At 53.1% G+C, this 26,691-nt stretch overlaps 1 protein-coding gene and 1 non-coding gene across 2 annotated transcripts; one reads left to right on the forward strand and one right to left on the reverse strand.

Moving 5' to 3' along the window:
- Window positions 1-1,629: 1,629 nt before the first annotated feature.
- On the reverse strand, window positions 1,630-24,590 carry PHGDH (phosphoglycerate dehydrogenase). Its single transcript, XM_016223429.2, has 12 exons — window positions 24,387-24,590; window positions 18,210-18,361; window positions 16,773-16,838; window positions 13,264-13,318; window positions 13,073-13,171; window positions 8,409-8,541; window positions 7,764-7,912; window positions 6,211-6,363; window positions 4,722-4,854; window positions 3,510-3,640; window positions 2,417-2,654; window positions 1,630-1,921 (listed from the first exon to the last, which is right to left on the reverse strand). Exons 1-12 carry the CDS (start codon window positions 24,522-24,524, stop codon window positions 1,767-1,769), a joined length of 1,602 nt encoding a protein of 533 aa, XP_016078915.2. The 5' UTR covers window positions 24,525-24,590; the 3' UTR covers window positions 1,630-1,766.
- Window positions 15,825-15,910, forward strand: LOC148090855 (small nucleolar RNA SNORD62). The gene has a single exon (XR_015716184.1). It is a non-coding gene; the product is annotated as a small nucleolar RNA SNORD62 (small nucleolar RNA).
- Window positions 24,591-26,691: the final 2,101 nt, after the last annotated feature.

The following is a 26,691-nucleotide window of genomic DNA, read 5'->3' on the forward strand; positions in this document are numbered from 1 at the left end:
TTATTATTAAACTTCTGTGCCATTATATCTTTATTCTTTCTTCAGGTTTTCTGTGAATTTCTCAATGTTATACCAGGTACCAAGCTAATACAACACTATTGAAAAAGAGAAGTAGGTGGGGGAGGGGGAAAGGGTCCATTGTATGGTGCTGGATATAACTAGACCTTGGGGAGTGATGACTTTGTGGTGTATACAGGTGTCGAATTCTAATGCTGTACACCTGGAATTTATATAACAAAATAATAAAAGGAAAAGGCAAGAGAGGCAGCCAGGCCCCAATTGTGCACAGAAACAAAAATCACAAGCAAGAAAATAAAATACTCAAGAAAAGGAGGAAAGGATTCTTCTATATCCCAGAAACCAGAACATGAAAAATGCCCCAGCTGCCCTGTGCCTCCAGGATCTTGGCTGTGAGAGCCCCACTCCCCGACCTGCCCTGGCGCCTACCCCCAGCGATACAGTTGCTGAGGGCTCACCTCACAATCTACCTCTCCCCGCCTCGCCCCTTCCATTATTTTCTGAGATACAGGAGAAATATGCGACAGTGTGGGCCCTCAGCTTCCTTCCCTGATCTAAAAGACACCCCACTGAGGAGCCAGCAGACGGGCCAGAGAGGACTGGGACTTAGAGAGGCTGTAGATCAAAGCTGCCTGGTCTTTACCAGTGTTATCTGAACAAATAAACACAGGGGTCAATAGGTAACGTTTTTGGCTCCTCCAGCCAAAAAAACACTTTTGATAACTAGCGGGATGTTTTTCCATTAGAGGGTTGTTTGTCCCCCTCGGGTTAGGGCACTGCTTTTTCCAGGATCCTCTTATAAAATAGCTGTGGTTCAGGGAGGTGGGGACTGAGCTGGGGAGGGGACTTGGAGGGAGGACACTGAGTTGTTGCCCTTCATTTCCTTTAGGTTTCCTCAGCCACCCCGATGAGAAAGGGCACTTTGGAGGGGAGCAGAGCTGGCTGGGATAAAGGGGCACCAGACACATGGGACTGTGATGCTGGGCCCGACCAGTCTGGTCTTCAGCCACTGCTGTTCATGTCCCAATAGGCACCAGAAAATCTGGACTCTATTACACCAGCTGGGGCTGCCCCTTAGCCCTCGGCAAGCTAAGTTTGGGGGCCCTCAGTCTGGTTGGCATCCCTGGCAGGACAGTATGTGCCTTTCCTGAGATCTCCCAAGTAGCATCTGTAGTCATGGGAGAAAAGCCCACGTTCACCTGAGATCAGACTCCGGGACTTGCCTTATGTTCATACAATTCGCTGGGGGCTCCTGATGCGAGAACTGCATCGGCCTCGGCCACCAGGACCTCCCACAGCACCCGATGACGGGCCAGCCCTGCGTCCACGCAGCAGCCACTCGGCAAAGCCCAGGGATGATGCTAACAATATTTAATAATGAAGCCCTGGCCGGTTCTGCTCAGTGGTTAGAGCGTCGGCCCCTGGACTGAAGGGTCCCAGGTTGATCCCAGCCAAGGGCACCTACCTCGGCTGCAGGCTTAGTCCCGGGCCAATGGCGTACCCACACCCAGGCATGCAGTGTGCCCATCCAGATCCTACAGCCAAAGCCAACCCCATGGCTGCCTGCCGACGCCCTCTGGTGGCTCTTGTGGGTAATGACAACACAGGGAGACTGGGGGTGGGCTCTTTATTAGGTGGTGACTGTTGTGCTATAGGGGTCAGACCACAGAAGCAGTGTCAGCCCCAAGAATGTGATCTCTCAGTGTGGATCACAAGGCCCCCGAGGCTGGGCCCGGTGAGCCCCGAGGTTAGAAGTGAAACTGGAAGGCCTCCGTCACATGCTGCTTCCAGGCATCCAGGCTGGGCAGCGGCAAGGAGATGCCCATGACGTGCCAGGTCTCCCCATCCGACACCACTGAGGTCTGGTAGGACAGCAGCTGCACGCCTGCCTCTGCCAGGAGCCCTGGGAAGAAGAAACCCTTGGTTGGCACAGGGCATGGGAAAGAAGTGAGAGGCTGGGAGTCTAAGACAGCTGTGATCAAAACTCCCTGAGGCCCAGGCGCCAGCCGACTGGGGCAGGTGAGGATGCCCGTGGTGCCAGAGGGGATGCCCGACAGGCTTGGCTGTGGTCAGGAGACCAGCGCTCTGTGGCTCTGAGCTCCTGGGATTCGTCTCCACAGGAAGGTCTACACTGTGCTTCACATGGTGAGCAGCCCAGTTAATAGTGGCTCTGCGGTCCAACCCTTGCCACACTGCCCTGTGACCTTCCTCTGAGTTATGTATCTACTTCTCCATGTTCTGGAAACTGGCACCACAGACCCTCTGTCAGCTGCACATCCAGAGGTGCCCTGAGGCTGGAAAGGAGCTGAAGGAGGCAAAGGTCTACAGAACCCAATCCCAGGACAGGACAGCCCCTTCCCCAACCAACCACCAGCAAGCCCCACAGGCCCCTCCTCACCAATCATGGTGGGCAGCATTGCAGGGTTGGAGGGCTGAGCCCGGAACAGGAGCAGGGGCAGACCCCTGCGGAGAGGCACTTCTGGTCTGAAGACAGCTCCGTTGAGTGCCTGCAGCACAGGTGTGGTGCCCTGGACCAAGCCCACAGCCTGGTAGGGGGCACCTGCCAGGGCCACGGTCAGGAGGCCTTCCCCGCATCCTTGCTCTCCTGGCCCAGCAGAGTTATGAGAGATGGTTACCTGCAGACAGAAAGCAGGGGGCACAATTAGGCCTCTTGGCTGCATCGCGCCCACCCTCTCCCTCAACCCTCTGGCTGATCTGTAGGGCTTCAGCCGGGCCAACCAGGCCAGCAATTCAGGGCCAGGGGAATGGGCCAGTGGGCTAAGCCTTGAGCCTCTGAACAGCAGCTTCCTAAGGAAAGATGTGCCAGGTACTGGTAACGGCTTGGAGGGGAGGGGTGGGAGGCAGGGTTAGGACCTCGGTTAGCAGGTCTGCCTGGAGGCTGAACGAGCCTGAACCCTCCTGCTCGCTGCTTCCTGCACAGAACCAGTGGCCAGACTCCGATGTGGGGGTGCAGAGCAGGGAGGAGGGGGGTCATGGGAGTCCTACTTCCCATTGCTTCTGCCAGCTCCCACTGGCTGAGAAACACAGACTTTGATCTACAAAGGGAACCAGAGGGAAAGATGCCAAAGAAAAGCCATGAGGACAGCAGAGGCTCAAGGGTGTGTTGCTGGCTCCCAAGGAGTCTGCAAGCTAAGCAAGAAGCTGGGTTCTGCAGTGGACGGAGCCCTGGATGGAGTCAGAGGCCCAGCAGCCTGGCTCCTCAGTCTTCTCAGCTGTGAAATGGGGGGTGTCAGAGCACATGTACACAGCACTTTCAGGCATAGCAGCGAGCGCTCGGAGGCAGGAGGAAGCCCCACTTTGCAGATGAATACGTACCTCTCGGGTACCTCACAGGTAGACAGTGTCAATGGCAGGACTGCACCCAGGGCCCCACCCACTGAGCAGGGCTGCAAGCGTGCTTTGAAAACATGTTTGGGGGGAGGGAAGGGCAGAGCTGGCAGGATGGGGAGGGAGGGCAGGTGGGCACTCACATTGAGGCCAGCCTCCTTCACCAGCAGCTTGGCGTTCACCAAGTTCACATCGATGTGATTGGAAGCGTCCTTTAGGAGGCCAACAATGACCGCAGGGCTTAGGCAGTTCCCAGCATTCTTTAGGGACATACCTGGGGACCAAAAAGAAGCCACCATGAGGTCACTGTTTACTGAGAAACACAGGAGGGGCAGGAGACCCCACTTTGGGGTCACGGGCTCATCGCTGCACTGGGGGCCCCGATTCCAGCCTGCCTGGGCAGTCCTACTTCCCCTGGGGAACGGAGACAGAGTGGGTGAGTGGACCTGCCCCAGGGGCTGGCCCAGACTGGTCCTGAGGAGGTCAGGACCCCGATGACACACTCAAACAGTTTCAGAAACTCCTATCCAAAACAGCCCAAACCCAGCGCCCCCACATATCTGCCATGGCCTGGCCGCCCTGGCCTGCTTGTCATACTCAGACCTTGCCCAGGACAGGCAATGCTCAGGGTCTACCCACCCCACCCCCAATCTCTTCCCAAGAGAGTAAATGCCTAGCAGTCAATGGGGAGGACAATCCTGTGCAAGGTTTAGGGGACGGGAGCCCTCCCTGGTCTCCGGCACATCTGCAGAGGGCTGGACCTACGGCAACCGTGGCCAGAGTCTGCTCAGCCACCGAGGGGCAGAGAGAAGGTGCTGTACTGTTCCCAGCCACAACTGAGCAAATGCCCCCAAGGCGATCAGCTTGTCCCAGGGTCCATTTCAGCCTGTCACAGAACACAGAATGTCCCCACCACCTCATGTGGCACCCCCACCCTCACTCTCACGTCACACATGAAAAACCCACAGCTCAGAGACAGGAATGTCACACAATAGGTAAGTGACAGAATCACATGTCCTGTCACCTAACCCGGGACTCTATCCAACAATCCTATTGCCTTTCACGAGAAACTCCATCTCTTGTGGAGGTTTCTCTTGCACCCCAAACATGTCTATCTTTAAAATACTGCACAAACATGATTTGTGAAAATTAAGTATATTTCCCAATGACTTTTTGCCCCCCTCCTCTTCTGTCCCCACTCAGTAGCAAGTGAGCCATACTCAGAACGTGGGACGTAGAGTCCCCAGACCAGAGTCACCTCTGAGTCCCTCACTGTCTGACCTGCAGCAGACACACCTGGTGGGGTGCGTAGTCCACAACCCTCTCCCCTTCCCTTTGCAGTGTTCCCAGCTCACCCTGCGTTACCACCTGGATGGTCCCTTTGGGGGACCCGGCCCAGGCTCGCATCAGTGTCCCCAGAGCTTCTGCCAGACCGATCCAGGGTTTGGTGTGCGGAGAGAAAGCACTGGTAAGGGCCTGGGCATTTACCTGCAGAGAAAGGAGTGGGGCTGAGGTTAGGAAGAGGTGGGACAGGGCATGCCTGTTCAAACAAGGTCTTGCTGCTGAGACTTAGCTCCCCACGGAGAGCAGAAGGCATGGGCCACCCTGGCTTTCGGGGCCTGGGGTTTGACAACTTCCATTAGGCACCAAAACAAGATCACCGCTCGTTCCTACAGCTGAGAGCTGTAGAGCAGGAAGGGCACAGAAGGCTAAGACCACAGCGAATTGCCAGAAGGGGGAGGCACCTCCCCTTCCCTGAACTGGGCCAGTCCCACCCCCTCCACAGGAGACCTGTTTCTCTGGTGCATGGACAGAGAACGACTGGGGAGTCACAGATCACTTGGACACAGAGTGGAAGCTCTCTGGATGGCATTCCTAATATGCTTTCTCCCCTTTACTTAGTATCGTGATTTAAAAAAGAAGTGTTTACATTGTCATTGAACACTTTGACCAAATAACACACTTTATATAAAGCAGGGTGGATTCATATACTTTTATCCTATCACTCTTCAAACAGTGAGCCTTGTGGAGCCCACCACAGGCTCGTGGGCAGGTGAAGGAGGCGGGAGCCACACATCCTTCTAAAGCTCTAAGTCTGGGGTCTGGCCACTTGACGCCCCCACTAGGGTTTTGATAACAAAGCCAGCTTAATGTGAACCTAAATTTCTGTTCCATCCTGTGGTCCGAGAGGCTCTGGGTCCGAGTTAAGCACTGGCCACTTCTGCGAGGCAACTTGTAAAAAGAGCCACCTATAAAGGATTTAATTAAAAACCCGGGCTTGACAGAAATCCAACAGGCTGCTGCAGGAGGTAAGGGACGGAAAGCATGGAGGCTTCTATTCCTGTTTATAAGATGTAACTGGCCGGGCACTGGAAAGGTGGCGGGTGAACCCCAGCGCAGGGTCCTAAGATGGACACGAGGCAAAGGGGCACTAAAGCCCCCGAGGTGAGAGCACCCTGGCCCTCAGGGGCTCTGCCCACAAGCATTCCTGGCCCCCCCAGTCTACCCTCCCCAGCCATGCTCCCCCATTCGCAGGCATGTGGAGTACCAAGGAGCCTCTTCCCAGACGCCGGGCCTGGGAAGAACTGCAATCTCCGCGCGAGGCTCCACCGTCTCAGGGCGGAGCTGGGCTCCCCGATGCCAGGCCCCGGCTATCAGGGCAGGGGACCGCCAGCTCCGGCCACCCCCCCCACAGGCTGACTCACGTGGGATCCTTCTATCTTCAGCTCCCAGAGCTGAGTCTGGTTGCCACACTCTGCTCGTCCCTGCTGTTACCATTCCCATCACCGAGACTCCCGCTCCTCCCTCTGACCTCTGGACCCCCCCCCACACCGAGATACTTACGACCCCAGCTAATGCTCTCCCCTTCACCATGTCCACGAACTGGACGGCGATCTCCTCCCCGCAGCGGCTCTGGGCCTCCCTGGTGCTGGCGCCCAGGTGGGGGCAGCTGATGACGTTCTCGTGGTCCACCAAGGCTCGGTCCTGCGGGGGCTCCTGCCCAGAAAGGGACAGTGCTGCTTGGCCGCCATGTACCACCCCAGGGCAGGAGGGAAGTTGGAGGGGAGGAAGGCCCGGAGGGACGTCACCTTCCATTTGTATTTTGTCAGGGTTGTCCCTGGGCTCAATGACCAGCTTCCTCGCGGGTGTCCCACCACAGCACAGTGGTGGACAGAGCTGTGGGCCACCTTCGAACGTCCCTCTGGGTAGATCTCCATCTCTCTGAGCCTCAGTTTCCCTCTCTTAAAAATCGGGTCGTCCTACCTACCTCACAGCATCACCATGGAGATTACACGCCATAAAGCAAGAAGTTCCCCAGCAGGGGTAACTACTGTTGTTCCTGGTTTTTCCCCTGAAAGCCTCCCCCATCCTTACAGCACTTACTGCTGCTTTTTGCAGACATTCTTCCCGGGACAGGCAGTCCCCCCCAGGTCCCTCCACGCCTTCTGCTCGCTGCCCTCGGAACGTGACTCAGGCCTCTTCACTTCTGGGCATTCTCCCCAGGGCTCTGCTGGCTCCCACATCTACTCCGTGGGTGCCAGGCCCTGGCAGTAAGTGCTCTGAGGAGGCTGAGGGGGGAGGGGAAGGCTCTGTGCTGGGGGGATGGCAACGGAGGGGAGGGGCAGGCACACCCACATCAGGGACCTTACGACCTAGTTGAGAAAGGTTACCAGAAACACAAACCAAATGCACTGTGCCCCCTGGGCAGGGGATGGACAGCGAGTGCTAGGGGCTCAGAGGGCGCCAGGGACTCGCCAAGGCCACAGAGCTCATACATATCCAGCACCCGCCCACTGCCCCGTCCAAAGTCCACGCCCTTTCCCCTGGACCTCTGACGTTAAGAGGCGGTGGGATTCACGTGGAGATCGCTGGTCTGGTGTGAGGGCAGGGTGGGTGGGGGTAGTGGAGGAGACCAAGGGAGAGTAGCCCAGTGCATTGGGGGGGGGGAGTGGATGCCTAACCACTGTCCTGGGGCTTCCTTTCCTCCCGGGAGAGAAGGGAAAGGAAAGCCAGTGGACACAATGGGTGGACTTGGCGTGGGATTCGTGTCATCAGACCCGTATCAATGCACGAAACCCTGTCTCTCCCTGCCCCAATCCTCGGCTTCAGAATGATTTGCTGCCGTCTTCTCTGAGGTTATCAACACAGCAGCCCTAGAGGAGCACAGGCCAGGACCTGGGTCCAATTTAAACTCAAGTTTTGCAGAAGCCAGTGTGGCTGCCTCCTACACTCTGCAAGGCCTCCTCAAACCACGCAGGTGTTACTTTTGACATACATTGGACCATTTCTCCCATTTATCATGGGCCTAGAGACGTGACCCAAAGGCCTCCTGCACCACCCCGAGCCCTGCCCCTTCCCCCTAACCCCCGCCCCCACCGCCCACTGTGGGCACTTACCTCCGTGAACACGTCCAGCGCGGCCCCCGCGCAGTGGCCAGACTGCAGCGCCCGGAGCAGGGCGCCTTCGTCCACAATCCCTCCACGGGCACAGTTCACCACGCGCACCCCCTTTTTGCACTGGGCAAAGGTGCTGTCGTTCAGCAGGCCTGGAGGGGAGGGAAGGGCTTCTTGTAGGGATGGTGCCAGGAGCCCAGGGACTTGGCTCCAGCTCCCGATGGCCCCTTCCCCACCCAGCTCTTCCCTACAGGCTTCCTCCCTTCTCCTTCCTTAAGGAAAAGGGGCTCTGGCTTCACCCCTCCCTTCTCAGATGCACTGGGCCACACCCAGCTTAGAAACATCCTGGAAGTCCCTGAGATATTATTGCTTCCAGTGGGGTGGGAACCAGAAAGGCCTGCAGTGGCCCCAGTAAGTATCCAGCTCACCCCGACACCCCAGAATTCCCTTCTGGCTCACCCCTCCCGTCTGATTAAGGGCATTTCACAAAGCGTCCCCATGCTGATGCTGGCAGACCTGGGGGACCCTCCCCAGAGCTGTCTCCCAACCCCCCCCACACACAGTGTCTGTGGAAGCTCCAGACTGGGGGCCTACCCTTTTCTGGTCTGTGTCTTCTGTGGCCAAATCACAAGGTAGGGACACACCTACCTGTCGTGGAGGGCAGGAGAGGGGTGTGCACAGTGATGAAATCACAGAGGGGCCAGATCTCCTCCAGGGGCAGCTGCTGAACACCAAAGGAGGCCGAGACCTCTGCAGAAATGATGGGGTCATACCCTACAGTCTGGTCATAAGTGACAGAGAGGGAGTATCATTATTAATTATTAGTATTTGTATTATTAACAATGGCAACCATTGAGCACGTACCATATACTAAATACTGTGCTAAGCCTGTTGCAGACACCAGAGTACTTCTTGAGACAATACAATGGGGCTGGCACTATTCTTTCTACTTTAAAGCTGGAGGCAGTGGGGTTTACACACTAGGCAGGCGCAGGGCCAGAGTTGAAAGGGAGGTGTGTCTGCCTGCATGCTCTTAACCGTTAATGCAGGAGCAGCTCCTGTGTGGCCACGGTGGAGCTTGGAAACCCTTAGAAAGCAGGGAGCCCACATAAGAGAAGACGGTGACGTGGGGGATCAGTGTGGGATACAATCAGGAAAGGGAAGAGAGAGGCTGGGGGCCGCCTGAGGACCCACAGGGCCAGAAAACAGGCAGGAGCACTGGCTACTTGAACAGAGTGTGGCAGAAGGGAGGGAGGGGCACTGCTGGTGCAGAGCAGGGTAGACCAGGACTCGTCATCCGGGAAAGGGGTGAAGGACATGTGCTGACACCAATGGGGAGGGGATGGTCCTTTCTCCCGAAGTTACTTTTAGGCTTAAGATGCATCTAGTCTTGGAAGGCATACTGTGGCGACTAATCACAGTGGAGTATAAATGACTAAGGACAGATGCTTTCAACAAGGTAGTGCTGATGGGGGTGGGGAGCAAGGACATCAGAGGAGGAAAGTGAGACAGGAAAGTGAGACATCAAGGTGCCATGGGTGGGCGAGGGCCCAGAAAGAACCTTAGTCTGGGGAGGAGATGGGTCTCCAAAGCAGAAGGGCCTCCCTGAGGATGCTGAGGAGGAAGGAAGACTGACTCCTGGGAGATGGGGGCAGCCAGGAAACTTCACTAATCTCATGAAATTGGCCAAAGGTCATCACATATTAGTGATGGGACTGAGACACACCAGTAAGCTAGGACAGTGGAATAGGGAAACAGATAGCTGAACAAACCGGCTGAGCGGCTTACAGCCAGACAGAGAAGGTCACCTCCCTAGAGATAACATCTAGGCTTCAGTTGCATTTCAGCTCCAAGCCCAGAAAAGCAGCAAAACCAGGTGGGTGACTTCAGGACCAGCTGCAGTGACTAACAACCCCCTGCCCTGGTGCTGGCCAATCAGTAGAGACCTGGAAAACCAATGAATATTCTACTGAAACCTTCCTGGAGACCTCTCCTAAGAATCCCACCAGCAAGGGGGAGATAAAAAGACCCAGCGTGTGCTCCCCGTCCCAGGAGATGTGATTTCTGAATCCCACTTTTCATCGCCCTGTGGAAGAAGGAAAGTCATGTGGGACCGACCTCAGCCACCGGTAGAGGTTTTGGGGAAGAAGGCTGCCTCCCCGGCCCTATAGGATCACCAGCTGGTGATCGCCACAGGCCCACATGGCCCTAGTCTCAGAGAGAACCTCCTTGTTGGGGAGGGCAGAGGATCCTGCCTTGCTCTCACAAGTCTCCTTTGTCTCGCAGGCCAAGGCTGCTGGAACAATGGCCCCTTCATCTCTAATCCAGATGTACTTGCTCATGGGGAGTGGGGAGAGGCCGGGACATGGACAGAGTTCACAAAGCCAAGTCTGAAGGAATGGGTTCACACAACTCTAGGGACCCTGGGCTCACAGAAGCCAAGAAAGGGGGGTAGCTGCCTAGAGGAAGCTGAGCCTGGCCAGGTGCCCCTGCCCAAGGTACCTGGGGCTAAAGGGAAGTGGACAAGACAGGAGAAGATAACCCCAAGCTTTCTTTAACAGGGACAGTATCTCACTCATCTGCAGGGGAAGAATTTGAAAGAAAACCCCTGTTCTTGTTTTTCACTGGAGACACCCAAGGCAGACAGGAGCTGAGCTCAGCTAAGAACTGGGCTCCTCACACCAGGAGACCATGTTGGAGATGGGGGAGGTCAAAAGGGTGACATCGGTCCCAAGTACCAATGCCTCAGTAGGGTCCTGATGTTTCCTGGAAAAGGTCAGATGTCCAAATGCGCAAAAGTTGGGGCAATTTCGGGTACACACCATGTGAAGACTAGTCCTAGAGAGGAGCCTTGGGGAGATGCCTTAAGGAACTCCCCGGCTCAATCCTAGCCTCAAGAAAGACTTCTGAGATCGAGACAACAAAGGAACCTGGCTTTTGACGCTCCTCAGCTGTGGATGGAGGAGATCAAGGCCCCTTCCAGTGACAGAGGCTCCAATGAAGGAGCCTGACAGCTACACCCACTCTCTACTCTGTAGCCAAATTTTTTGGCTTAGCTTTGGAACTCTCCCCTCCCACAAAGAAATTTTAAACAGAAGCCCAGTGTAAAACCAGATAAAGTCAAAGCTGCAGAGATAAGGGCCAAAGCCCCGCCTGACCACCTTTCTAGGACCTGAGGCTCTGGGAAGACTTTGAAAATCACAGCTCTGGGGCAGCAGGAATTCCAACTACCAGATTGAGATAAGAAAGCTTTTGTCATAGAAAGAACTCTGGGCAGAGACTATTTAACAAGGGTCAGGAACGAAGGAAGACACTGGTGGCACACGGCAAAGAGCACAGATTAGAAGTCATCTCTCTGCCTGGAGACCAGATTCATCTGGACCCACAATGGGTTAGGGCAAAGCGAGAAGCTGAACTTGTAAAGGGAGGCCACCTGAGTCACTCCAGAGCGGCTAGGTAGCTCTTGAGGGGCTGAGGTGGGGGAGACAATCCAAGGCATGTCTCAGAAGCAAGAAAGCCCAGAGCAAGCCTCCAGAGACATCTCGACAGAACCCCCAAAGGGAAGCACCCACACCTCAGCGCCATGCTGGGAATAAAACATGTGGGCGTAAATGCAGGCTGTGCCCAGGGACATAGGTTAACACTGATGAGTAGGTTCTATACATCTTTTTGAAGCAAACACGTGTCTGAGGGGTACCTGTCACTTCCACTGCCCCACTCAAGGTCCTACATCCCCCTGGGCCTCCCAGAAGCAGCTTCTGCAGGAGTTGAGTGCCTGCCTGTGGCCAGACAAGCTTCCTGATTACATCAATTATTCAGGAAACGAGTGAGGCAAGGCTTTTTGTCTGGGTTAAGTCGCTGCAAAAGCCTCAAGTCCTGAGTTGGAAGAATCCAACGTGCTATGGCACCATGGACCGGGAGTGGAAGTAACGGAAGGAACATTGGGCTTGGATCCTGTTCCAGTTACTGTATCATCAATGAAACAAACACTCACCTATGTGGCAATATGTGCTGGGTTTACCTAACCCCTGACCCCTGCTTTTAGATGACCAGAATTCCCTGTGAGCTAAACCTTTACCTTGATCCCTCACAAGAGGCAAGAGGAGAAAGTGCTCTTTGTGGCTGAAGGCACCTGGCCTCCCCTGCACAGGACGTGGGGTTAGTTTGTGTTCATGATCAATGGATCCTGCTGGGCCACACTCCCCGCTCTTGGAGATCTAGCAAAATGTACTTGCCCTTCCCAGTGCTAAGGCTCAGGAGAGACGTCTGAATGACTCAAACATGGTGGGGGCTGGGGGCTGGAGGCAGGAGGCAGAGGCAGATGCTCAACGTGGTATAATGGGATCTTCTCTACAATCCATTTGCTATGAGCCCTTAGCAAAAATTTACAAGCTCAGGAGGTCAATATAAAACCAAGGGTTCATCTAAAGGGTCCCTCTAATTCTATGAAGGTCGGGGGGACCTGCAGAAAGGGAGGGAGCAAGGGAGAAATGGAAAATTCTGTAACAGTGCTGTGTATATTTTTCTAGACAGGAAATGATCTGATTTTCAAAGCTATTTTCCTTTGTTTAGCTAAAGCCTCCCTGGCTGCAATTTGAACCCACCATCTCCTCACAGCCACCATAAACAGGGAGACATCCACCAGCCCTCCCCAGAGCCTGTCACTCTGGTCTATCTGGGCACCTCCGCAGTCCCCTCTCTTGTCTAAGTGGCCTCCCCCTATGCAACATCCCCGGGGGTGGCGCTGCTATTGATAACAACCCTCCCTTAACTGGAAGCCTCCCAGAACAGCATAAGGCAGGGCTCTAGGGGCAGACAAGGGCCAGGAATCATTTTTGAGAAACGTGTGGGGTCTTCCAGCCACCATGAGCTCTACGATCCTGTGAGAATACAGACTAGTACCTTTCAATCTCTCCTGAACCGTGGAGGGGAGCTAGAATATGGGTGGACAGCTGCTCTGTTGTAAGGCTATAGATTTGCTCCTGTTTTCTGAATTATCATAGATGATAGACACAGCAAACAAGGAGGCCCTCACAGCAGGATATAAGGCTCCTCTCTGCTCTGCGGGGACTCAGGGCTATTACACACCCGAGAGCTGAAGGACCTCCACCGGGCATTCCCAGATTCTGAATTCAAGTGTTCACAGCAGCAGGAAATGCTCCCTCTCCCCGGCTTTACCGCCTATTTAAGTCAGGGGCTCTAAAAGGGGATGGGGGGGGGGGGGCAGACCCTCCTAGGACAAAGCCTTCAGCTTCTCTCAAACAAAGCTGCCTCTTCCAAACATCCTATAGGAAAGCCTGCCGACCCCTTACCTTCATCCCAAAGGACTGCATCCGGATGGCCACCTCTCTCCCGATTCTGCCCAGGCCAAGAATTCCCAGGGTCTTCCCATTCAACTCGGTTCCCATGAACTACAACCAAACAGGCAAAGAAGCCAAAGTCAGCACCAGGAGTGACGGTCAGGCACTGGGCCAGGTGCAGGGAGGCAGGGCCAGCTGCTCACCTTCTTCCGATCCCATCTGCCGTCCTTCATCGAAGCCGTCGCCTGGGGAATCTGCCTGCAAGGACAGACAAGGGTTCAGCCAGCCCACGCAGACCCCCGCCAGCCCAAGAAGGAGACGTGACACGACGGCCGCACAGCCACCACCTCTGGGGGTCATGAACCAAGCTCCGCTGGGGTCTGGGGGCTCAGGTTCAGAAACACAGAGAAGGGTGGAGGTTGTGCAGCAGAGGGAACCCTTGGTGAGGCCTGACTTGGAATCTGTCTCCAGCTAGGAGTCTGGGAAGAGATTCTGATCCCACGTCAGCCACCGGGGTATCAGAGAGACTCTAGGCACATAAAATGCAACAGTCAATCCTCCCGGGTTTGCAGGAATAAGAAAAGTGGTGTTGAGGGTCCCCGATGGCATCAAGAGCGCCAGGAATTCAAGGATTTGCATTTTCCTATTTATTCCATCCAGGGCCACAACCTGCAACATCTACTATTGTATCAGGGGACAACTGATTACCATTCCTGGGGAGTTTCTTAAGGCCCAACCGAGGCAGGCTTGCTTGATTTGAGTGTGTGGCTACCACAGTCCACACACTCGTAACTTCTCCACCTCCTGCCCCACCACGCGTGCAGGCAGGCACACGCGCGAGCACACACACACACACACACACACACACACACACTCGAGCACACACACACACGCCACACCCCACAGTCTCTCTCCTATTGGTTAACATGAAAGTCGCCTCCCCACTTGTTTTCTGGAGACAAAGGAAGTTAAGGGCAAAGTCAGAGGTCCCAGGGTAAGATAAGTCCCCTGGGACAAGGTCATGCAGGCTTCTTGGGAAGCAAAAAATGTAAGAGACAAGAAACAATGTTTAGAAAGTTTAAGGAGTATCTTCTCTCCTTCAGACATTCCTACAGGCAATGTTCAGACACCCATTCGCTCCTTCAGTGCTCCCAACTGCAGGCTGAGGGGCACCGGGGGTTAAACGCCTCACCCAGCACCACCCACCTGGAAGCAGCAGAACTGATTCGGAGCCAAGGCCCCCATCAGGGAGCCTCCTGTACTGAAATGCAGGCTTTCCTGCCGGCCACGAAATTCAGTGGGGTGGGTGAGGGTGTGCAGAGAGAGGTTCCAAAATATTGTTCTGTGTTTCTGCTTCACTGACTTATTTAAAAAAAAGAAAATGCTTTCATGTCTACACAGTATCAGGATGTCCGCCTGCGGGTAAGGTTGTCCTCTTCTGATGGGAGCTCCGTGGACTCCTGGTAAACTCAGCCAAGCTTAAGGAACGAGCTCCGGGGGGGGGGAAGCTCCATCTCCCCGCCCTGCCCTCCTGCCCCATTTCAGGAGAGTAGTAAGGGAAGGTGCTTTGCCTTGAGGAAGCGCTACCTTCTCAGAGAGCCAGCCTGACAAATGCCTCGGCTAGCGAGACGGCACCCCCAAACCCCCAACGCCCCACCCCCCTCCTTCACCTGATACCTGCCCACCTGACCCAGTGGTGCTGAGAGGTACATACAGGTGGCAGCACAGGGCCCAAGAAATCTCCAGACCCTCCCTCCGGCTGCTGTACCCAGCTGGTCAGAGAGCCTCCCCGGGTCAGGCCCTCCCCAGGCCATCCTGGGGATCAGGATGTGGGCGAGGGGCCTCGAGAGCGGCCTGACTTACAAGCGGAGAAGGTAAAGCAGGCAGAAGGGGGCAACGTGCATTTGTTGCATTCTACTCTCTCCTCTCTCTCCGTGGCTCTGTCCTCCTGCACCCGAGGAACTCCCACCGTCTGTCCAAAGCCCCGCTGTGAGGCCCCTTCAGGGCCTCCGCACCCACAGGGCCCAGTGCTCTCCACTTGCCGTCCACAGCGCCCATTCCTGCCTAGCCAGGGAAGCAGTCCGATTAAACATACAAGCTAGGAGAGACGGTAATTCCTTTTTAATAGGTACTTATTTCTTAGTTTCGATGCATCTTTGATGAGTGAGGTCGTGGATGAGGGATGGGACCGGGGAGCTTCCTTTAAATCATTCCACTATACTGACACTTTTAAATAAAGCTGGTCCTGGAATAGGGGGAAGATTATTCCTGGCTCCCAAGCCTCTTCCCACCTCCAAAAAAAAAAAAAAAAATAGAAAGAGAATTAGATAGAAAGCTGCACAAAGAACCCTCCTTCGCTCAAAACACAAAAAACAAGAAAGGATCAGTGGTTTAAGTAGCACAGTGACAGCAGGGCCCGAGGCCTCCACGCTCACCCAGGAAAAACACACACAGCCCACATGGTCTGGAGACCCAGCCAGCCAGCTCGGGGACCCCTTCCGGGATGGGTTCCGGCTGCTGTGGAAGTTTTGCCTGTTCCTCTCTCTCCAACCTCCTCTCCTCTTCGCTGGCCAGTATCAGTGAAGACCTCAGATCTCAGGCAGAAATCTCGGGGAAGAGTTAGGACAAAGCTGAGCCCCTCCAGGCTCTCGCCAGCTGGAGGAAGAACAGGTCCTGAGAGAGGTAAAGAGTAATCTCTCGGCCCCAGATTTCAGGCCTGAGTAGAGAAGGAAGGAGACCTGAGTGCTGGTTTAAAGATCCAGGATCTCAGTGATGCAGTTTCCAGAGATCCTGCTGATCCCCCACTGTGGACCCAATACCAGGGAGATGAAGAGGACAGTGACTGAGAGATCAAGGAAAAAGAAAAGGGATCCAAGGTCCTAGCAGCTCTACAGAGATGCCTCCTGTCCTGTCCCTGGCTCCATGCCCTTCCCCGACCACAGAAGGGCTGGAATTGTCTGTTCAACAATCATTTAAAGACTCACGCATATCATGTGTCATATCCTCTGGTTCCTAGGCCATCCCCCCTCTACTCAGGAGGCCCCCACTCCCAGAGTCCCGGCTAAAAACAAGAGATTTGACCATTTGGATGGCCTTGTGTTACGAGCCCACTGGTAGGCACAGGGATCTCAGGACAGCTTTTTATTCTATTCTGTTCCAACAAAGACCTGTGAGGACAGTGACAGAGAGGTAAGCCCTGTCACGGGGACCAGGGGAATCAGTGCGGGACAGAGCTCAGAGGAGGAATCCAGAGACAGCTTCTTGGATGAATGAAGAACAAAAAGAGTTTTCTAGACGAAGCTGATGGAAAGGGTGCTCCAGGCAGCAGAAAGAGCATCTGCAAGGCCCAGAGGGTAGAAGTCAGTGTGTGAAAACCGACTGCCGACCGCCAGGAGGGGCACAAATGATGGATGCGGAGAGTGGAAAGTAAGGGCAAAATGAAAGATCCCACGCAATTTCTTTCTCCACGACCCTGCTCCTAGGTAACGAGCAGTACCCTGGTCACCGCCCCTCCCCACTGGCGGCACTGGGAACCCGACCTGGAGGCTCCAGAGTCAGTGTTCAGCCGAGGACTGATGGACTTGAAGGTTCTCGGCAGGCTGCACGTCGCCAAACTGAGGTGTTCCTAAGTTTCTGCAGGTCACTTTGCCTAGGGAATCACACTCACTGACATACCAGAGGGACTGGGTCTGCTAAGAAGTCGGTGACTTACCTGGCCAGACACATGATCATCCCACAGGTGAGCTCGGCAGCACTGAGACTGTTCCCGTTGGGGGTGCTAAAGAGCAAAGGAAAGAGGGGACGTTAGTGGGCACAGGCCCGGTACTCTCACTCCTGTCCCAACAGAAAGCCTTGAGGACATGCTGTGCTGTCTCTCCTGCTCCATGAGCTTAGGGGCTCTCAACACAAATCCCACACCACTGTCCCTGATTTCTCTGATGTGCTCCTGCCCACATCCCAGGGCTGGAAGGAAACACTGGTTTTATGTTCTTATGCTGAGGGACCTCCAGTAGAGAACACACCTGGCCTCTACCCAAACTCACTTCTTCCGAGGCAGAGAAGTGTCTCCCTCCATTGGGAGAGATGCGTGTGGCTCAACCCTTCTGTCTCCTCTCATTTCTGAATCTACCTGCCTGCAGGAAGCACAAATGTCCCTAGGCTCCACGCCACCAATCTGTGCCTGTGATGGGTGATACATCTATCAGTTGCGGAAGTCAGCCCGTTGCCCACTAACCTTCACCAAGGTGCCCACCCTGACTTATTTGTAGCAAAGCGAACATCTCTCCATCCGTGTGGCTTCTCCTATCCCTCAACAAGTTCTGAGCTGAGAAAGCTTCCTCACACCTTCGCGCTCACAGCAATGCTGAATTCGCCCATTTTACAGAAAGGAGAAGAGAGATAGCGATCCATGAAACTGTCCCTCTCAAAGGCTTGTGTGTTTGTTTTTGAAAGAATTATTAACACACATGTTCACCCTCCTTCTTGCCCTAACTGGGTCTTTTCATCTCTGGAAATGAAGGTTACAAGGAGAAAAAAAGGTCGAGAGATTCTATATTTTTAAAAAGGTCAAGATAAAAGGATTCTCAGCTATCTTGGCAGCTGCTCTTGGTTAGGGGACATCCTATACCTACAGCAGAAAAAACGGTGTCTACAAAAACAGCTCCAGTGGGGACCCTTTTCCTATTGGCCCTGGGGTGTGAAAAGAGAAACTGGGGTCCTGGCCACAGGGTGCAGGGAAGTGGGGAAGACAAAGAAGGTAGAGTTACTCTATTTGCAAAGGTTGTGCATTTAGGGATAGATAAGAGCAGGGCTAACAATACCTGGCTCCAGACAGAACAATGGAGGGGGAGGGTCATGGCTGGAGCAGAAGACAGATAAATTCACTAACTTTCTTCTGACTCCCAGACCAGGCTGCAGACCTGCAAAATATCTGTGGGGTGGGTTTGTGAAGCACTGAGTTTACAAAGAGCCTCAATGTCAAACCCTCGGGCACCACTAAGCTGTGAGCACTGACTACCAAATGGACCAGGCCTACACCAGGCCTCCTCCTGGAAGCCCTCTAACTCCGACCCAGCTTTCTCTAAAGTAAATTGTTTTCCTGCCTCTTCGAGGTCCATCTCCACACCCACCCCTGGCGTCTGCGACTCACTTCATGACCAGGATGCCCTTCCTTGTTGCGGCCTCCAGATCCACGTTGTCCACGCCCGTGCCAGCCCTGCCCACTACCTGGAGCTTTTCTGCTGCATTGATGACATCAGCCGTCACCTTGGTGGCCGAGCGGACGATAAGGCCTTCACAGTCCTGAGGCAGAAGACAAAATATGTGGGTCCACAGTTGGTCTGGCTGTCTTTGGATCTGCTCAAGACAAAGGAGGCAGTGGCATCTGTGCACAGTTTACACAGAGAAGCTCCACCAGTCAGGTCTGGGTTCAAATCTAAGATCCATCCCTTGTGAACTATGAATCTGAGCTTCAGCCTCCTCAACTACGTGAGAGGAGGCAATGAGATAGGACAGGTACAGCTCCTGCATGGTAGGTGGCCCAGCGCAAGGGACATCGCTGGCTCCACTGACCCTGAGAGGTAGGATCAAATTCTACCTTGGAAGCCACCATGCTGGCACATGGAAGGCACTCCATAAATGTTGGTTGGCTGAATGAATAAATGAAGTAAATAAAAGACGAAACTGTTGAAAGCCTCTTTATCACAGTCAAGAGAAGGGATTTCTGATGCTGGATTTTCAATCATGTGACCTGTTCAAATATTTGGGGATAATGGGGGTGGGAAGAATGGTGAGAGTAGGTTTCCATGGGCCTCTAATCACTGGATTGAAACTGATGGGGGAAGGAAGATCTATGCAATAAATGGCATTAGGAAAATGTAAGGAAAAAAATACTTAATTTCTATCTTGCTACAGATTTTTAAAATCCAGATTATAAATTAAAGAATTTTTAAAATACAAACATTAGAAGAAAATGTAAGGAGATATTTTTATGATCTCAGGATGGGAAAGTTTCACAAGCAAGGCACAAGTTCCAGAAACCATAGGTGAAAATAAAAACAAATTTGATTACATCTGAAATTTAAACTTCTGTGAGGAATAGATTCCACAGAGTTAAAGGCAAGTAAGCAACAGGCTCGATAGGAGACAAACTCCTAGCAACATATATAACAGAACAAAGATTCATCACCAAAAATGCTCAAGACTTCCTGCAAATCAATTCTTTAAATGATAAAAAATCTAGTTTAAAAAAAAGATATAATAGGTAGGTAATCAATGAAAAACCAACAAAGTAGTAGCCAGTAATTTATAAAAACTCTTAAACACTATATATCAAAGAAATACGAATTTTAAAATGTGGTATTTTCGTAGTTACAAAATAGTCACGGAGTTGTCAAGTACAGAACAGAAAATATACAGGGTGGGATAAAAGTAGGTTTACAGTTGAGTACAAGAAACAGTTTATTCTTGTAATATTATTTATTAATTCTTATATCATTTTCCATACAAACAGTAGACCTACTTTTGCCCCACCCTGTAGTCTATAATATTGTAATAACTATGCATGGTGCTGGGTGGATACTAGAATTACCGGGGGAATCGCTTTGTACATTATATAAATGTTTAACTGCTATGCTGTACACCTGAAACTAATATAAAATAATATTGAATGTCAACTGTAATTGAAAAAAAATAAGGAAGCTAACAACAATAGTTTAATATACCCTTCTTAGTTTACCTGGTGTTCAAATAAAAAGATTACCACGTTCGACTTTTTCTCATGAACCAGTGATACATACATAATTTTAAAATTACTTTCAGCTTACTAAAATTAAAATGTCCTTTGCTAGACATCTCTGAATAGATTTTTAAAAATCAAATCAGGGAACTTCCTAATTTGCCATGGGACGACAGTAAAACAAATTTTTGTATGAGGTTCAGAAGACCAAAACACAATGTTTTAAAAATAAAATGTGGTATTTTCTGGTATCATATTGGCAAAAAGGAAAGTTTTTAGTACTCAGTGTTCGTGAAAGCATAGAAAAATAGGAGAGTAAATTGCAGAACCTTTTTGGAGGGCAGTTTCGCAGTGTGGGAGCACGTTGTTCAGGTGTATTCCTTTACCACCCGCAATGGCACGGTAGGCAATTGGCAGCACACTGAGGACATAAAACCTCCTGTCAGGTGGTCAGCCCAGGACCAAAGGTCAAAATTCAACTCACAAGAAGGGGGCAGGGACCACACGGAGTCAAAATTCTATCACCCTGCCTCTCCTATCAAGTTCTGGGCCCCATTTCAGGCCCAGTCCTGCTCCCTGCACTCTACTCAATCACCCCCTTGGGTTGCAAGGGCCTGGCCTCCTTGAAGGTTCTCTCCAAAGCTGCCACCACCCTCCCCAAACCTTGGGCATCTTCTTCCCACAGAACAGAATAGACTGGCCGTGGGGGAGGAAGTAGGCTCTCCAGCTGTGCACCCAAGGCCCTGAGGACAGGCTTGGAAACAGCACTTTGAAGTTTTTCTTTAACCAGCCCAGCCTCTCTCTATGGAAGGATGGTCCTTAGGGATGCTTCCCCTGCAGCCTCTCCCTATCTTTCCCTCAAGGGTGATGTCCCTCAAACCAGCTTTCTTTGAAACCAGGACGCCTAAAGAGTTGGGATGTACATTCAGAGCTTGCCTGGACCAAGAGGACAATCTTCCCTTGGAGACTCCCATTCAGCAGACCCTGGTCCCAGCCCACATGGCCGGAGTTCACTGGTTTCCAAGGCCTCTTACACCCCCCACAACCCCAGCTTCATTAAATTGAATCCTCAACTGATTCAATCAGCACATATTTAATAAGACGATGTGCCAACCTATCCTCCTATTTCCCACTGATGCCTCAAAATACCAGGTGCTCCTAGGCACCATCCCCTTCTCAGGCCACAAGCCATTCCTCCAAGATTTGGCTCCATGCTGTCCATTCCTCTCCTCTCCTCACATAGCAAACTACACACACAGCCTTTTGCAAATGCAATTCATCCTGATGCTGTGACTCTAACTTTTTTCTCCAGCATCTCCCAGGTCCTCTTTGGCACTCCCAGGGCGGGAATGAGCCTCTCTCACCACTGTCAAGGCTCTCTGAGTTTCTATCCCGTATCAGGGCTCTGAGTGCCAGCTGGAACAGGCATATCCTCCTCCCTGTCCCCACCAGCTGCCTCAGAGCTGGGGAACAGCAGGCCACTGTTCTGCTGGATTTATGGCTGTTTCCAACAAATGCTAAACTCAGCAGTGAAAATCCATTCACGTTGCTCAAGTTCACACATGCTTCCTTCCCCAAGGAGGCCAGGCTTGGCCTTGGGGGCGATTCAATCATTGCTCATGCCTCTGACTTAAATCACAGAGGAATCAAAGGAACGTTCCAGGTCATGCGCCCCGGTTATAGAGGGTGCAGGTAGGCACTGTTGTGCACAATAGGCATAATCCTGATTAAGTAGGGGATTGTTTAACTTTTGCAAACGAAATCCTAGTGTACAGGCCAGAAGTCCCTATTTTGAATGAGACTTTCAAAAGACTCTTGCATGGAAATTTATTCCCTTCTTTATCTTTCTTAAAGTTCTGAGATAAAGGTGTAAATGCATTACTGGCATGTGGTCTAATGGATTCTGACCAGAACTGCTATTTAATCAGATAGAAGAAAATATGCGAATGCATCACATATAGTAAGGGTATTATTTCATGAAACTTAACTGTGTGTACACATGTATATGTGTATAGTGAGTTGTCACGTAAAATGAATTTCTGATTGTGGGTCATGGTCAAAGTTTAAAAGCCACTGATCCCTGGTAAGATTTAAATGTTTCTGCATATTAGATTTAAGAAGTGGCACCTGCTGAGAGAGGAGGAATTACACAGTCCAAGTTTCGTGAATTCCAAACAAGACACTTTACTATTTCAAGCCAGTGTTTCCTAAATGTTTTTGACTAAGACCCACAGTTAAGAAACACATGATTAAGTTGTGGTTTTAAACTTACATACCCCACAACTACACACGGAACTGAAACAAATTTCATGACTTAGTATTAGCCTTACTATCCGCACTGCTCTCTGATGGTTATTTTGGTGTGTTTTTTTAAATGCTAATCATGACCCATTAAACCAACTTCATTACCCAGTAATGGACTAGCTGTGACTTGCTTAAAGTCTGAAAGGACCGTTCTGGGGGAGTAAGAGAGAGCGAACTGTGCCTGCCCAGAATACGAAGGAGTGGGGACCGAGGCGGGGCTTGGTTCCAAAACGTGTTGGAGCTTCCTTCAATATTATAAAGATGTAAACTGGGGAGGGCAGGGACACCAACCCAGATGCCTCTCCAGGCAGAATAAAAGATTACAGAGTGGAGAGAAGGACCCTCCCGTCAGCTGCCAAGGAGACTAACCAGCACTCCGAACTGAATGCTTTGCACAAGCAGATAGGAGGGCTGGGCGCTCCCAAACAGCCCAAGGGTGCCTGGCTGCCTAGCCAAGAAACACCCCTCCTGTCCAGCCAGTTCCCAGCGCCTGGGAAACGGCCTCCAGATTTCAGCTCTCCACTCCCAGCTCCCACCTGGCTGACTTCCCAACTTCTCGGAACCCTCCCCTACCGGGGAGGCCTCCCATTCTTCCCAACGCCACCCTCACCCCTCCCTGCCCCCGCTGGGGGAGTATAGCATCGCTAATTTCCATGAGAAAAGCTACAAAGCCTCAAGAAAAGGCCACTCTGCCCATTCTAGTGATCTGGTGGAGGCGAGGGTCAGGAGCTGGGCTAGAGGCCGCTCAATTGTCTTCTGGCCACTGCCCAGAGCCAAGGTCATTGATTCCATCCATACAAAAGAGGAGGTGGGGTGTGTGAGGCGCCTGCCTCTCACACCTCGACCCACCCTGCTCCCAGGATTAGGTCCTGAGCCCTTGCCCCCCACGGGGTCCAGGCCCATCCCCCCTTCTCTCCACTTCTGCAGCGGCGGAGCTGGCAGGGGCTGGGCTGCCAATGCCAGGTGGTCTCATTTACCAACTCATCTGGTCAATCGATCGCCGTTTGGCCTGGTTCCCTAACTAGCCAGCAAGCTTCCAGAAGGCAGGGTCCGGTCTGAAACTTCTCAGCGCGGGTACAGCACTGGGGGGAGGGGAAGGGACAGGGGAGGGGGCGGGGGAGGGAGGGGGAGGGAGGGGGAGGGAGGGGGAGGGAGGGGGAGGGTCCATGGAGAAACAGCAGCAGATGCGACCGCAGAGAAGCGAGCGCGGGCAGCTGTGCGGACCACGCGGCTGCGGCACCGCGACAGCAGCCGCCGCCTCTACGGTAAGATTTAGGGACTCGGGGAGGAGCGAGGGATGGAGGGGGCGGGTCGGCGCGGAGGCCGGTCGGGGTGGGCAGGCAGCAACGGCCCGGGGGGGGGAAGGGGGGAGACGGGGGTGCTGGGTGCAGTAAAGAAGCGCTGGAGCTGGAGTGCAGAGTTCACAGAATAAATGACATTCCCTGGACGAGGCCCCCAAACCTCACAGGCCCCCCTCACAGCCAAGGTAGATTAAGGCTTGAAGAAGCCTGTGCTAATTACGTATCGCAACACACCGAGATGGAGTCCCGAGAAAGGTTTGCTAAGGAACAGCAATGCCCTGGAGGCGCCTGGGACCGATTCGAGTCCAGCCTGGTCCTTCCTGACCGGCGATGAGGCCAAGGTGAGGCCATCCGCCCGGGCCACGTGCGGAGACTGAGCCCGGACCCCGGCGGCGGCCGCCGCATGGGCCGCCCAGCAACCTCGTGCGCCCCCCGCCCGCCCCCGCTTCCTCCGAGCTCCCAGGAAGCCGAGGGGCGGTGAAAACTCTCAGCAGTCTTGCGTCAGACAGGCGAGTACGTTTGCTGCCTCGCCTGCAGCTTCTCCAGCTGCCACGGGCCCGGCTGGGGCGCGGCGAGCGCCCCCCGAGGAAGGCGGGGCTCGGCCGGGTGAGCCAGGGCTTAGCCGGGGGAGGGTCTCAGGGAAGCCGCTCCGGCCGCCTCGCCCGGTGCCCGCGCGCAGCCCGGCTGCCTGGGCCGGGGCGAGCCAAGGCGCCGGGGAGCCTGCACGGCGCCCCGCGAGCGGGGGCAGGCCAACGTGGTAGGCGCAGCTGCAAACTGAACGGAAAGTTTACACCCTGCAGCGCGCCGCCGTTGGTTCCTCCCCCATCCCCAACCTCTAAATCTGGAGGCCCCGGGACCTACAGATACCCGGCCGGGGGTGGGGGGTGGGGGGTGGGGTGGGGGTGGGGCGCGCTGGCCCCGGCCCAGCCAGCCTGTTTCCGCGGAGGATGCCACGGAGCGCTAGTCTTTCCCCCGCTCGCATTACCTGCAGCTCGGCTATCAGCTCCTCTTTGCTCAGGTTCGGCTTCTCCACCACCTGCAGCCCTCCATCTTGCAGGATCTTCCTGCAGCAAGGGTCCAGGCTGTCGCTGATGAGCACTTTCTGGAGACTTGCGAAGGCCATTGCTGGGGCGGGCCTCGGAACCGACCGCTGTCCCTGGGCAGAAACACCTCCGAGCCGAGAAGCGTGCGCTCGGGGGGCGGCCGCGCGTAACTGGGCAGGCTCCGCGCGCTCCCGCTCCCCTTTTATCTCCCCGCTCGGGCTGCTCGCGGCGCCTGTGATTGGGCAGAAAGGCCCCAACTCTCGGCGACTCCGCCTCCTCCTCGAGGCTCCGAGCCTCTGCTCCGCTCCCATCTTGCTGTTCTCGGGCTTGAATTTCTCAATCTCAGCCAAAACCCTCCCCTGCACCTGGTGAGCTTATAGAAGGACGATTTGCGCTGACTAGCGCGTTATTTATACCTGAAATAAACTGAGAAAGGTTCGTTCTCGCCGTGAGAGCAGGGCTCGTTTCATCATCGCTTCTTTCCTCCCAAGGATTCATTCAGGGACTCCTGAACAGCATTTATGGAACACACACCTACTGTGTGCCAGGCACTGTGCTGGATGCTAAACGGGGCTCAAACATCAAAAAGGCATAGCCCCTGCCCTCTGGTGGCCTCGCACCTGAGGGCACTGAAGACACAGACACCGAAAGTTATATAAGCAAAAGCAAGAGCAGACTTTCTGAGAACTCACAAAGCTGTGGTTAATTCCAAATGAACCATACGATGAGAACCCTGCGTTTAGAAAACAGCAAGGGACCGGGTGCATTTAGACAGAACATTTGTTCAGGTTCAGCATCTTCCTCTCCTTCCACTTTCTCTCTGATAATAAAAATGAAAAGGGAAATGATATGTCAGTCTATACAATCGATATGCTGACCCACCAGGCACTTCCCAGCTCTTAACTTTCTGTTAAAACCCTACAACAAGCGTGCTCTCCCAGGCCCCACTTTATAGAAATATTGGAAAATTCCACCTTGGATTATTTCTCTTTTTAATTAATTATTTATTTATTTAAATATATCTTTATTGGTTTCAGAGAGAGGAAGGGAGAGGGAGAGAGAGAGTTGAAACATCAATGATGAGAGAGTTGTCATTGATTGGCTGGGAGCCCGCAACCCGGGCTTGTGCCCTGACCGGGAATCGAACCACGATCTCCTGGATCCTAGGTCGATGCTCAACAGCTGAGCCACGCCCGGCGGGGCAATAATTTATTTTTAATTATAATCGACATACAGGATTACATCAGTTTCAGGTGTACAACAGCGATTCAACACTTATATACCTTGCAAAGTGATCACCACGTAAGTCTAGTCACCACCTGTCAGCACAATTATGATGTTTTGACTCTATTTCCTATGCTGTACAGTATTTCCTCATAACTTATTTTATAATTGGAAGTTTGCACTTCTTAATCGCCTTTCCCTTTTCTACCCTTCCCCTCTGGGGACCATCAGTTTGTTCAGTTTGGGATTATTTAAGGCCACCTAGGGTGAGAAGCAGCATGAAGGGTGCTCATAGATGGCTGGCCCAGTGAACCATTGTGGGCCATTGTTCTGCGCCATTCAAAAGACTCCAGGGCTAGATTCGTATCCTCTAGAACTATGCAATATCAATACTATAAAGGAATAGAAATTTGGGACCCACAGTTCCTAGGCACGGGTCAAATTGTAGACCAAATGCTCCCAACGGTAAAGATCATTTGTCTATCCTGCACTTGCTTGGGTGGTGATTTCTTGTTCCCACATCCCAGCACTCATCAGTATTTCACTTCTCTTCCTCTCAGGAGGTATAACCTTACCCCTTGACCCTAAACCAAACTGTTAACAGGGAGACGAAGAGGCCTCCATTCTTGTCTTCTTGAGGGAAAGATTTTAATCAAGAGACAAAGTGTAGAAAAGAAAGCAAGAATTTATTGACCGCAGCAAAAATATCCTTGGGACAGTGAAACCAGGAAGGTGCACAGAAGAAGCAACAGGAGAGCCTAGGCTGGGCTGCTCTGGCTCACGGGGAAGTCAGAGAGAAGAGGGCCTTGGAGACAGGTTCGGGGCGTAAGCCTGGGGCCAGCTGCCGCTGCCCATTGCTCCCCTGGTTGCAAGTCTCCTGGGGTCCCCTTGGAGGGAAGAAGGGGAAGGAGATGGTGCTGGCGTGCTCCCCTGGGGGTGGGGGAGCGAGTTGGGACCTTCATTTTCAAGGATTTTAAAGTCTGAGGGCTTAAGGGAGGTCTCAGAGGCAGATCAATAGAATAT

The sequence above is a fragment of the Miniopterus natalensis genome, chromosome 19, assembly GCF_054644295.1.
Source record: "Miniopterus natalensis isolate mMinNat1 chromosome 19, mMinNat1.hap1, whole genome shotgun sequence".
In the NCBI taxonomy this organism is placed as follows: Eukaryota; Metazoa; Chordata; class Mammalia; order Chiroptera; family Miniopteridae; genus Miniopterus; species Miniopterus natalensis.

Excerpts from the sequence above, each read along its gene's own strand:
- PHGDH (XM_016223429.2), bottom strand. The coding sequence starts at position 24,524 with ATGGCCTTCGCAAGTCTCCAGAAAGTGCTCATCAGCGACAGCCTGGAC. Across the intron at positions 6,364-7,763 it reads CGCTGGACGTGTTCACGGAG|GAGCCCCCGCAGGACCGAGC; the intron begins GTAAGTGCCCAC and ends CTTTCTGGGCAG. Across the intron at positions 2,655-3,509 it reads TGAAGGAGGCTGGCCTCAAT|GTAACCATCTCTCATAACTC; the intron begins GTGAGTGCCCAC and ends TTCTGTCTGCAG.